Below are 12,408 nucleotides of genomic sequence, written 5' to 3'. Positions count from 1 at the left end.
TTAAATTTTCGGATAGTATTGATAGCATTGCAACTGTTACATCCACATCTTAAATCTTTATTTCTCAATAGCTTACATAAAATCATATCACATAATTGGGAGCGGTAATAAAATACAATAAGTTTGAAATCTGACTATACAAACTACATTGAGCTAACGATCTGCTGTCCTTCAGTATTCCTCCAAACATTATCAATTCAGATCTCCCCGGCACCAACGAATACAAAATGGTTTCTTCAGGTCCGCCTTGGACATTTTTAGGTGTCAGCCAACTGGCTTGTTGCGCTTTCAACACCTGCCCAATATCCAAGACGTAGAGCCCTAAATAAGGACCCCTTCTATTACCAAAGTTCAAACCCTTTTTCAGGCATTGCTCTTCCAAAGTAAAAATGCGTTGTTCTTTACGATTATCTTCCTCCACTTTCTGTGCGAAACCAAATATATCATTAGATTCTTGTTCTCTCGCCCATCCTGTTGCCATATAATTGCTTGGTAGCGGACGACCCAGGCACTTATCAGCAGGAACCTTAGCAGCGTCAGTTTTTACAAGTCTCAGCTCGCCTCTTCTACCGTTTACATTAACATCCAAATCTAAAAATTGTTTTGCTTATAGTAGAATATTTAACGGTACAATTTATTACGATTTTTTTAGAAAATTATGTTGGTTGCTAATCATAACTTTTTAATTTCTTCTTTTTCAAAATTTCTTACTTTTTTGTGATCCTCTATGACCTACACACTAATTTGAAGCACAGAAACTATAGTTGATAGAGCTTTAGTTAAATGGATGCAAAGTTGCGCATTTTATTCTAAATAAATAATTTGGTAAAAAAAAATTCAAAAACATTTCATTACTTCCGGAGATATCCGACAAAAACCGAAAAAGTCAAATTTCAATTTTATTTTTTTACCACTTTATTATTGATTATTTTGGAAAATCAAAGGCACCTTCTGGAGGCACTTTCAAGAAAATAGTTTTAGTTTTCAGCTCCGACGTTTCGTTTTTTAGATACCATCAGCAACTTCAATTTTTCAAATGCGCACCTAAACTTTTCATTTTTTTAGTAGCTACAGACCTCCCGAAACTAATGATAAGATTAGGAAGTATCAATAATACAACAACAACACACAGTTTGAGCCAACCTGAGTAATTTCCCAGTCCACATATGCGGCATTTGTGTCGTTTATATCACAGCACAGTTTCAGGTAAATTTGTGATATACGCAAATACTGCGCATGTGGACTTACCATTATAGTTTTTTACCTGCTTTTCTACTGGCTACATCTATTCGTGACAATCGAGGATCTTTAGTTGGTTGTTGATTCCATTCACTTCTTGGATAGTACACAATACCTGAATCATCCTGGTGTTTGATTCGGTTGAGGATAACAATTTTATCGCCTATCTAAATTTAAATATTTAATCAACCAAAAGATCATACTAACTGTTATAAAATTCAAAATTATATATTATATATAAATATAAAATATTCTTGTTTTAGATATAAAAGAAAACAATACAATTTAGCTTGAAAGTCAAGCTGTAAAATGGTAAAAATATTGTGTGTTATGAATAATTACTCACCTTACATCCAGGATTACTTGAAATATTTGCTGGCGCATTTTCTTTGCCTTCAATTATTATCTGAGTCCACTTCCATACCACACCCTCCATATTTAATAACCAACAGTCGGAAAACTGATTATTGGGTCCACCTGTCCCTCCTAAGATTAGCAGATTCTTATCATCTAATATCACTTGAGTTTGGCCAAATCGAGCAGCTGGTTTAGGACCACCTAACAGTTAAAATATTTTTTTTAGTTTAGTGAATCAATGGGAAACCATAACATCACCAACCATACACAGGTTGTTTATACCATGTCCAGGTTTCTAAATTTAACTTCCAAATGTCATTGGATTTTTCGCTGTGTACTGCCGTACTCGGTTTTTGCAAACCTCCAAATATAATCATCCATTCACCAACTAAAGTGGCAGAGTGTCCTGCCATTGGAGGTGGCGAGTCGACAATGCAAAGGCTGTGCCACCGGTTTGATGTGATATTGTAAATGTGCAATTCGTTAAATAAAAGCCGACTCTGGTACAGCGGATATGCAGGTGGATAGGTCCAACCACCAAACAATACTGAAACATTATTACAATTTAAAATTTTGTATTTTCTTATTAGAAGTAAGTCAATACATTCCAGGAAGACTGTTTATTCAATATTGTGGATTCTGTTCTAGTTAGTGATAGGAAGACAGCTTGTAGTGACTTTATTTTTACAGATAGGCAGAAAATGTTAATACAAAAGTTATAGGGCTTCTCCTAAATTACCAGAATATATTTTTGAATAAAATTATAGACCATGGCAAAAGTGAAAACAAAATACAATATTGATACATTTTTAATGGAGCACCCTGTATATTTTCTGATGAGCTGATAGATATTTATTTTTTATTCTGATTCCAACAATATTTAATGTTGACATTTGCTTTTGCTGTTTTCAAATTATTGGCATTTTAAGATTGTGATTTTATTGTTTTTAAAAAACACAGTAGGCATGAATAGTAAAGCACCAAACGTCACGATGACGTAATTTTACAGTTAGTCAATATATTGATTTGGTAAACTATGTCAGCATGACGTCAAATTCGATCTGCATGCTGGATGGAGCATCTAAATAACATATTAGGTATACATTTTTGGAACAAGAAAAAAACTATCTATCAATGAGAAAATATTCAGTGTATTCCATTAAAACTTAGTAGATTTTTTCACAGTTGGTACAATTTTTTAACTTTTATTTTAATCAATAACATTTGCTGGGAATGTAAAAGAGACCCTATAACTTTTGTATAAACAGTTATTACCTTTCTGCAAAAATAAAGTGGCCAGAAGCTGTCTAAGCAGACCAACCCAGTACATCAATAATGCTTTCATTATAAAATTCAGAGTGAAATGAGCAAGTATTAACTTTTACCAAAGTTAACTACATACAGGTCTGGTAAATCCAAAACCGACCATAGGAAAACCGTGTAACTGACAGAGAAACGTAGATAATTGCATGCGTGGGACAAAGACAGAAAACGAAAAAAATACCAAGTAGGCCATATTTTCAGTACGCTGTTGCCAAAATCCAATACTGTCGACAAAATGTATTGGATTGGTATTGGATTTTGGCAACAGCGTACTGAAAATATGGCCTACTTGGTATTTTTTTTGTTTTCTGTCTTTGTCCCACGCATGCAATTATCTACATTTCTCTGTCAGTTACATGGTTTTCCTATGGTCGGTTTTGGATTTACCACACCTGTATAAGAAAAACAAGAACAGTAGCAGCAACATTAAAAGAGGAGAGGATAGATCTTTGAAATAGTGTATCTATCAAATATTTTAAAAGTGTATTCTATAAACCATAAAACAATGGAAAACCATGTTAACAGATACACAAAGAATCCAACAAGTACCTAACCTCCTTAAGCTGTGAACTTTAAAATGGCTAGAGTTTTTGACAATTGAAACTTATTTGGCAAATAGTCAAATGTATTTAAAAAACTGTAAATTTCTTATAAAGTTGAAAAATATATAATTTTTTGGTTGCTAGACTATCTGCTACATACACAAAATAGGATAAAATAAATTCTAGTAACAACTTTCTGGCTTTGTTGACAAAGACCTTACAAATTTCAACATGAAAATATCATCATTCTATAAATAACTTACTGTTGAGTGTGTTGTAGGTACTAAGGTAATAAATCTCTGGGATTAAAGAGAAAATCTAAAAAGCTTGACCTGCACATTCCAGGATATAAATAATCAAGGTCAATACAATGCTCTCCAATAGAACATTCATAAAAAGATGAGTGGGCAATTAGTATTACTCAGAACAATGAAACTGCTGATAGTGCTTATAATACAGCATACAACAATGGAAAAACGTACTCACCTAACATATCTTTATATTTTATTAATGAACTAGATGCTTTTGGAGATGGATAACTTCCCATAGTGATCGGCCTAACCCATGTCCTTGTAGACAGATCTAACCTCCACAGATCATTGAATGTAGTGTTGGAACTAGTACAGCCCCCAAATATATACATGTAATCATCACATACTATAGCAGAATGAGAATATCTCTTGGTAATTGAAGGAGTGCCATCATCTATGCTCACCCTGTCCCATTTAACATCAAATTCATTGATGGCTCTGTAGAAGTTTCTTTGTTTAAGTTTAATAACATCTGAAAGAATAATTATTATAAAATAACATGCACTAATTGAAGTAAAAATTGCCTTACTTAACACGCATCGACGCCACTTTTTGGACACTCTCATACACTCGTGCAAGTCTTTATAAGGGGAAACTAGAGACAAAATATATTCTAAAACTTCTTCTGGAAGATCCTCAATTGAGAGTAAATTTTCTGCCCAATCCATTCTTGTCACTGCACGAACGCAAACAATTTGAGAATTTGATCCGATTGAAAACTCAACAGCCAACACTCAAAACTTGAGGTGTAAGGGATACATGAATTTTTGTATGTTTTTTTTTTTGAGAGAATCAGTTTTTGTTGATATTTTTATCAAATGTCATGATCATGCATGATATTATTGGAGGACATTGACACTAGTGACGTGACTCGTGTGAAAAATATTATTTTAATTCACAAGAACAGTTGATCACATGACTTTTCTTTTGGAAAGCAAGTTAGTTGCCACGTGACTAGCTGGTTAATGACGTTACAATTTACATAAAAGAGCGTCATCTTGCCATCTTCCATATTTCAATGTTTGACAGATGTGTGTTGAACATCAAAAATCAGCTGTTTTAATATGTCAACGTCAAAAATGTACCGGGAGTTTTGATTTTGTGCTAAATTAGAAACTTTATAAACCACAATAATACAAAAACTATTACATGTTTAATTAGTCGCGGTATTGAAATTTATAACCGTTTCTTTCGTACGAATCAGTGACGCGTTTCAACTCACGCGAAGACTGTTTTCATGTGCCTAACCTCTAAACTGACCTGTATTTAGAAAATAAACAAACTATGTCGTTGTTACCCCATTTGGGCCCCATTAACGCAGTTATTCAACAGCTCCGTCGCCTGCCAACCTTAAGAATCTCACTTTCAGCTACACAAAAGGTATTGGGTCTCCTATAGTTTAAGCCTTGATTAGGGTTTGTTTACATGCACTTGTGCCTGTTTAAGGTGGCTTTGATGTCAATTGGGGCCAGTATATTAGTGGTTGGAGGCTTGTCAAGGTTTCTGCGAAGACGAAAACATCCTATAGATCCTGCTAGGCTGAAGAGGAGCAATTTTAATAGTAAAAGGTCAAGAGTTTCAGGGGTGAGAAGCCCCAATGGTAAGTTTTTCAACAAAGAACTAAATATTATGATTTTTTGCTGTTTTTGATGGTTTGTACTTACATGAGCACCTAATAAACCATTATTAAGATTTACCTATATCAGACTTAAGAAAATTATGTAATTATTGCTCCAAAAAGTATTACTATATGCAGTTAAATGTAAGTTTGGTGAAATGTTCCTACTAATAGGTTTTTATTAGTGCTATAATTTTGTTGCTCACATAAGTTACTAATTAACAGAAAATTAAACATGTTTCTGGTAAAACTTACTAAATATCCAAGTGCTTAAGTACCTTAAATGTGAGCTAAATAACTAAAATGTATATGCATGCTAATGCAAATCCAAACTATTTCTTTATTGTGTTTAACAATCAAATAATATTATGTAAATTTGCTTTTATTTGTGTTTTTTCTCTTTTTTCACTTCACCAAGGTGTCTTCATTAATTTAAATTAGTAGATTAAAGATAGGCATATTTAATGTTTCTTTGGTTTTATTTTCTATTGTCCTTATAAATAACATTATTAACACTACACCTTATCTTATTTGCTAAATGGTTCACACATCCAAATGAAATGACATTCTGTGAAAATTAGTGTTTTAAACCATATTTTTGTTAATAAATTAAACAATGCAAGAGTTTGCTATTATAGTTAATCTTGAAGATTGATGATTAATAAATTTAGTTATGAATATAAAACAATATAGTATAGTTCCAAGACATGTAAGTTATTTAAATTTACGGTTGAAATGTTAATTATATTTGCATTTTTATTTTTTTGGCACAGTATTATCTGAATTTATGATTCTTATATGTTATTACATACATTTTCATCAGTATCAGAATATTTAGGCTTCACAGGTAACAGAGGTTGTTCTACCACAATGATTTTAGTAGCTTTACAATAATTGGCTAATGATTGAAAATGGCCACTGTTTTAATCATTTTTTTTTTTTAATAACTACAATAATTCTAAATTGATATTTTGTATAACATTTATTATTCTAGATATAGGAAGTATAGCCAGTAGCGGTCGAAGAAGTGCGGCCTATAGCAATATCTATGGAGACCGTCATACTAGGCAAGGTTCCACCATAGCTAGTGCTAGCGAAAAGGCTTCCATGGTGTCAGGTAGCTTAGCTAGCGGTTCAATTACCATAGCTGGAGGGGATGTTGGTGCAGATGGAGATGGTGTTCTAACTCCCCAACAATTAGGAGTAATGGGTAAGTTTTTTTACTTAAATTTTTGGTATATTGGATGAGTAAATGCACTCTCAGAGTGGCGTAAAACCAGTATACGTGAGTTAAATAAAAAAACATTTTAAAAGTGTGTTTACATAAATTTCAATATAACTGCACAAGTAACAACGATTTACCTCTGAAACGAGATTAGAATTGTCTGTGGGTATTTATGAACTGATTGTAATTCATACAACGTTATTGAACAATCTCCACCATGCATTTTTAAAGAAATCTGCTAATGAAGTGCAAAATTTTGCCATGGTACTAATATGTTATTTAAAAAAAATGATGCAGGTGTGTTATTAATGGCTAAACTAATGGGCAAACGTAATTTCTGGTCTTTAATGACTTTCAGTATACACTCCCAACCTGACACCTAATTAGATTGCTACTTAGAAGATTAAGTTTGCTTTATTTAGTCACAAATAAGTAATCCGGTAAGATTATTATCAGTAGCGATTTAGAATTTAGATGTGAAAACTTTTATATGAAAAATGTTCTTAACTTTTTATAAATTGTTTAATTACTGATTCCTTTGATGGACAATTAAACAAGATTAAAGTAATATTCATTCTTTCTTAAACTTAAAAAGGGTATTTTAAAGACTAAGGTGGAAGAAAGATTTACTAAACGATCGGTCCATAAGCCTTTAGACAATGAAGAAACCAAAGAAGTGAATTATGTAATATCTGAAACTCTGTCTTTCTACCTACACCTCGAGCTACACATACTTTGTTCAGGGTTTCTTCAATTATTTGAAACCATAAAAAACATTCGGTAAGATTCTGCAAATAAACATTAATCTCCCTTCATCTTAAGCAATATATTTCCATGCTTTTTTCGCAATTTCGGAACGGTGTACGTCAATTAATATTCAAATTATGTCTTTTAAGCTATCTAAAATAAACCTCTCTAAATCTCGCGTCAAGAATACGAAGCAAATTGAGTTTATACAGAGTGTTCTATGACGAATAGTCACGATCGAATAGGAAAAAACTTGGACAAAAAAAATCTTTTAATAAGTGCTAGAAATAGTTTTGTAACCTGAGGCAACTTGTAAAGTTTATTAACCCACGAAGGTACCCAAATTAGGTGTATGACCTGAGAATCTATGAATCATCGAAATCTGCGAGAAGACGATTTTATTAATAAGTAAATTTCATCAAAAAATGTGTTAGATTTATTAATTTTTAAGAACAACTTCTATACTGCATGGTTTGGTCAGGTGTATCAAATTACTGCTTCTGATTATTTAGCATTTGTCTTGTAACCACCGTTCTTATTAACAGTAGCCATTAACGTTATTCGCTACGTTAGGACTTTTTTTACATTAAATACGTCTTACAATTTAAATAATGTCGTCTATTAATATTTGAACACTTGCAAGGATGCAGAATAAGCGAACAGCTTCCTTTAGGCACGGATACGAAACGATCATTTAATTAATTCGAATGAATTATCCGTACCGCTATCATTCAGCTGTGTTTTTTTTTGCGATGAGTTTTTCACTAATTAGCAGTCATTTATATTCATTTAGCTTCATACATGTATTACTGCAATCATAAATTCTGCACATAATTATTTGAGACACATAGTAGTGATAAAATAGAATCTGAGTTTATCATTTTTGGGAATCCTGGTAAAAATAAACTATAAAGTAGTATTTGCAGAGTCGAGTGGGGTTTAATTCCAAAATTTCTCTTAATAAGAAAATAAGTTAAGTTAGTAAGTATAATATTTGTTTTTTGTAGAGGATAATGTTAAAGTTGTGGAAAGAACTGCACTGACTTATAATTTAGCAACATTTTATTGTCAAATCAACTGCGTAAAAATTTTCTTAATAAAAGATATAATAAATAGTGATCTTGAATGTGTAAACACAAATATAAACAGATCTTGTTTCAAAAATATTTGTTATTGTTTTCCTCTGTAAAAATTTCTAGTATTTCTCACAGCATTGGTTTGCTTTGTCTAGTAAGCTGGACCACCCTGTATCAAACAAACAAGGTCCAAACGCCATTTTTTTTCGTTTTACTCACTGATCGTTAGTCATTTGCAAACCTTACAAAAGTATTAGATTGTATAAAAGCACCAAAACCTGTTTATTTGAACTTTATAGTGTTACCTAACTAAACTAAAATTTTTCTTTACTTTCTCCGGTTAATTGTTATTACTGAGAATTAATTACAGATGTAATAAACTTGTTTTTTATCCTAAGAAGTGTTATGTGTACAGCAGTCGTCACGTTGTTTTCCTAAAAACCGTTAGGCAATTACAATGAAAATATGTAAGCATGGTTTAACACTTTGTTTTTATTTTTACTATTATCATCAGTTAACCAAACTGAAGTGAATAATTGAACACATACATAAACTAATAAAACTGCACTTAAATTGAAGTCCTGTTAACTTTAAACAAAGGAAATCAATCTCAACTAAGAATGCATTTAGTATTGCTTTATGTCTTGTTAACGCCAACCTTACGAAGTTGAACTGAAGTTCGTATGCGCAATTAGGACTTATGGCATGGTGTTATTGTCCTTGTGGGCGACATTGAATACGTCATCGTCGTTCTTGCATTAGCTCATTTATTAATATAATGATATTATTGACAAGACACCTCAATCAGCCTGATAATAATGAGATAACTCGTGTTATTTAAGTGGAGGGTCACCGTCTAAAAATACTAACGTTTTAAATTAAAAGATTGGCTGGACAGGAAAATGTTGCAATCAAAAAATTTGCGATAGTAGGGTCTTTTATTTAATGGATGACGCTGTATGTGGATGGAAACTTGACACGTAGCCTTTAAAATTCTGAACGAAATTCTTTAAGGAGTTATGAGACCTGAATATAAACACCTAGTGAAAATAAGGGAAGACATATATTCTCGTTTTTGATCCAAATTGACAGCGGTATCCAATCGATATTGAGACATTTTCCAAATAAAAGGGCGAAGTTAATAGAGGTCATGCAGTATTCTCTATAAACAGACTGGAATAGTTCGATTTTCAGTATATGGCGTCAGACTATAAGGCGTCTGAATTGCGTCTCGACGCTCTTGCATCGCCTGCAATTTGTGGCTTCGTTATAGTTTATCAGGAATCTGAATGCCCTATTTTTTGCCATTGTTAAAATATATTAAATTTTTTGTCAAGACACTGAAATGTTAATATACAAGAGTTAGCTTAAAAATAAATTACTGCTCCACCTCAACTCAATCAGTGTTCGAAAAACTAGGCAAATGGGTTTTCAGCAAAGTTTATTGATCGCTGCCGATTCATTGGCGTAAACAGACACCTATATTCGGAAAACTAATTTTCATTCTGTTTGTTTCTTTCTGGTATTTCATCCTCGTCTAGCAGTCGGCGTTTCCTACAAGAGAAGGTTTCAATTAAGGGAAAGTAACTCTCCCTTCTTCCAACAAAGTTTTTATGGGGGGTGACATCTCCCCTTGTTGACACAAGTCTGTTTTCGGCAGGTTTGACGATTTCTGCTTGTGAGTCAATACGGCATGTCTTTTCGGTCGTTTCAATTGAATTTTTGCACTACCAGCTTTGCTTCCGTGTTCGCTGCAGGCAATTTTGTCAGATTAGAGAATATTTTCCCTCAGAAGAAAAATCGACTGTGATTTATTTGCTCGGGGGTATTTTCTGAGATCTAATCAACTAAGAGGAAATGCGTCTTATCGCAGCTTTGTTATAGTAATGGTACATATAGATCAAGTTTATAAAATAGTCTGGGTGCTTGTTCTATAATCAATCTACAATTTGTGTAGGAAGAGTTGTTACAAATGAGTTAACTGGAAAGTATAGCAAATTTGAATGTTAACACGGCTTTCCACGAATAATTATTCATTGCAGGTTGGCAAAATCAAAAATTGACGCACCATACATGGACATCATCGTGGAATTACTTAGAAAACATTTTAAATAATAAGTGAAATTCCATATTAAAATGTTCTACATTCAATACATTAATAATAAATTTATCAGGACAAAGCTGGTTTCTCTTCTTATTTCTGTGCCGGATAAATTCTATAGGTAAAAAGGAAAATATCCCGCAATGCTGTAATATTAGAATCTGACTGTTTATAACATATTTTACATTTGTTCTCAACTTTGATTAGTGGCCAAGACTGAACTGAATATTTTAAATTAATATTGAAAGAGTGCTGAATGTGATCAATATTTACAAGGCTGTAACCAGATTGACTTATAAAGTGATCTAGTGTAAAAACGCTCCTGATCAAAGTCATGTTCTCGTAATGCTAATTCCTTAATCCGTAAATGCAATTAACTGTTTTCTGAATAATCTTATGATAAACGCAACAATCAATCTGACTAATCTTCAGCTGCCTGCAACTTTGTGGGTGGTTACATGAAAGTGAATATTTCGTGTAATAAGATGATTCATTTCCAATCAGACAGTCCGGAAACTACTGATTTAAAAGGTTAATTTGTAGGCTAAAATAGGTTGCCCTGAACAAATTTTTTATTTAATTAGGGTCAATGATTCAGAAGTGTTTTTAAGGAATGTTGGAATGTTAAAGGGTTAGTTAGATGTATTTTTGGTTTTTTTAAATCACAATGAACAATTCTTTGCTTACCCGAAGCTCAAAAATATATACGAAAGGAAGGAAATGACAAACAGTCTTCTCCACAATACTTTATTATGACCTTAGATGGTAAGGTCTGCTCAACAAGTTTCGGTCACATAAATGACCATCTTCAGGAGCTTAAATCGATCGATCAATGTGACTACTGTCTTTTTACAAGGGGAGAGACAGAGAGACCCATGTTATAACGAATTAGTGACTATAACATAGTTAAGTAGGTGAACAATGCTCATTATGGAGAAAAAACTAACTATAGCACATTAAATTAAAATTAAACAAAAAACTTAAACTAGACCCATTTAGGGCTGGGTGAGACCCTAGGGGGAAAAAAAGATCTTAAAACTCGTGCACCATCCACTGAAGAGGCGATCAAACAGGAAACTTTTCCTGAAAAGTTGGAAAGGTTTCCTGTTTGATCGCCTCTTCAGTGGATGGTGCACGAGTTTTAAGATCTTTTTTTCCCCCTAGGGTCTCACCCAGCCCTAAATGGGTCTAGTTTAAGTTTTTTGTTTAATTTTAATTTAATGTGCTATAGTTAGTTTTTTCTCCATAATGAGCATTGTTCACCTACTTAACTATGTTATAGTCACTAATTCGTTATAACATGGGTCTCTCTGTCTCTCCCCTTGTAAAAAGACAGTAGTCACATTGATCGATCGATTTAAGCTCCTGAAGATGGTCATTTATGTGACCGAAACTTGTTGAGCAGACCTTACCATCTAAGGTCATAATAAAGTATTGTGGAGAAGACTGTTTGTCATTTCCTTCCTTTCGTACTCTTGCGACTCCACTGGAAGAATATGGACTACTACTTCTTTCAAAAATATATATTTACGACTATTTAAGAGTAATTAAGAAAGCTAGGCACTTTTCTAATCTAAAAGATTGTGCTGGATCATTGTTAGTATTTTAGGCCATGCTATTCTTAATTTTTCTTATACATCACGTTTTATATTTCTGTACTCGCTTTCCACCATCTTTGAATGTGATTTCCACCATCTTCTGTTTTATGATGTTATTAGACTTTTTAGAACATTTTCGTTAAGAGATATGTATTAAGAAATTGAAATAGAATCTTTTGCTGAAAGTTCGTTTATTGAATTTTCTGTATTACTTTTGTTAAGGTACATTAACTGTCACCGTCAGGACATAGATCTAATTTCTTTACAATAG

The 12,408-nt window shown here is 32.8% G+C and overlaps 2 protein-coding genes across 2 annotated transcripts in view; one reads left to right on the top strand and one right to left on the bottom strand.

Annotated features, from left to right (window-relative positions):
• Positions 1 to 36: 36 nt before the first annotated feature.
• LOC145727490 (F-box only protein 42-like) lies at positions 37 to 4,589 on the bottom strand. Its single transcript, XM_081977072.1, has 6 exons — positions 4,302 to 4,589; positions 3,948 to 4,244; positions 1,859 to 2,143; positions 1,586 to 1,797; positions 1,265 to 1,406; positions 37 to 591 (listed from the first exon to the last, which is right to left on the bottom strand). Exons 1-6 carry the CDS (start codon positions 4,438 to 4,440, stop codon positions 83 to 85), a joined length of 1,584 nt encoding a protein of 527 aa, XP_081833198.1. The 5' UTR covers positions 4,441 to 4,589; the 3' UTR covers positions 37 to 82.
• A 133-nt stretch (positions 4,590 to 4,722) lies between these two features.
• The window catches only part of Miga (mitoguardin), a 46,260-nt gene continuing 38,574 nt past the window's right edge, over positions 4,723 to 12,408 (top strand). The window contains exons 1-3 of the mRNA XM_081977073.1: positions 4,723 to 5,152; positions 5,219 to 5,372; positions 6,385 to 6,600. Of these exons, the coding sequence (XP_081833199.1) occupies positions 5,057 to 5,152; positions 5,219 to 5,372; positions 6,385 to 6,600 (466 nt within the window). The 5' untranslated portion in view covers positions 4,723 to 5,056. The remainder of the gene's footprint in view (positions 5,153 to 5,218; positions 5,373 to 6,384; positions 6,601 to 12,408) is intronic.

Source organism: Ips typographus, linkage group LG4 (assembly GCF_016097725.1).
Source record: "Ips typographus isolate SLU linkage group LG4, UJ_Ityp_2.0, whole genome shotgun sequence".
Taxonomy (NCBI): Eukaryota; Metazoa; Arthropoda; class Insecta; order Coleoptera; family Curculionidae; genus Ips; species Ips typographus.
This window is presented reverse-complemented; position numbering and strand designations above follow the sequence as displayed.

Excerpts from the sequence above, each read along its gene's own strand:
- LOC145727490 (XM_081977072.1), bottom strand. The coding sequence starts at position 4,440 with ATGGATTGGGCAGAAAATTTACTCTCAATTGAGGATCTTCCAGAAGAA. Across the intron at positions 1,407-1,585 it reads CAAGTAATCCTGGATGTAAG|ATAGGCGATAAAATTGTTAT; the intron begins GTGAGTAATTAT and ends ATTTAAATTTAG. Across the intron at positions 592-1,264 it reads TGTAGCCAGTAGAAAAGCAG|ATTTGGATGTTAATGTAAAC; the intron begins GTAAAAAACTAT and ends AACAATTTTTAG.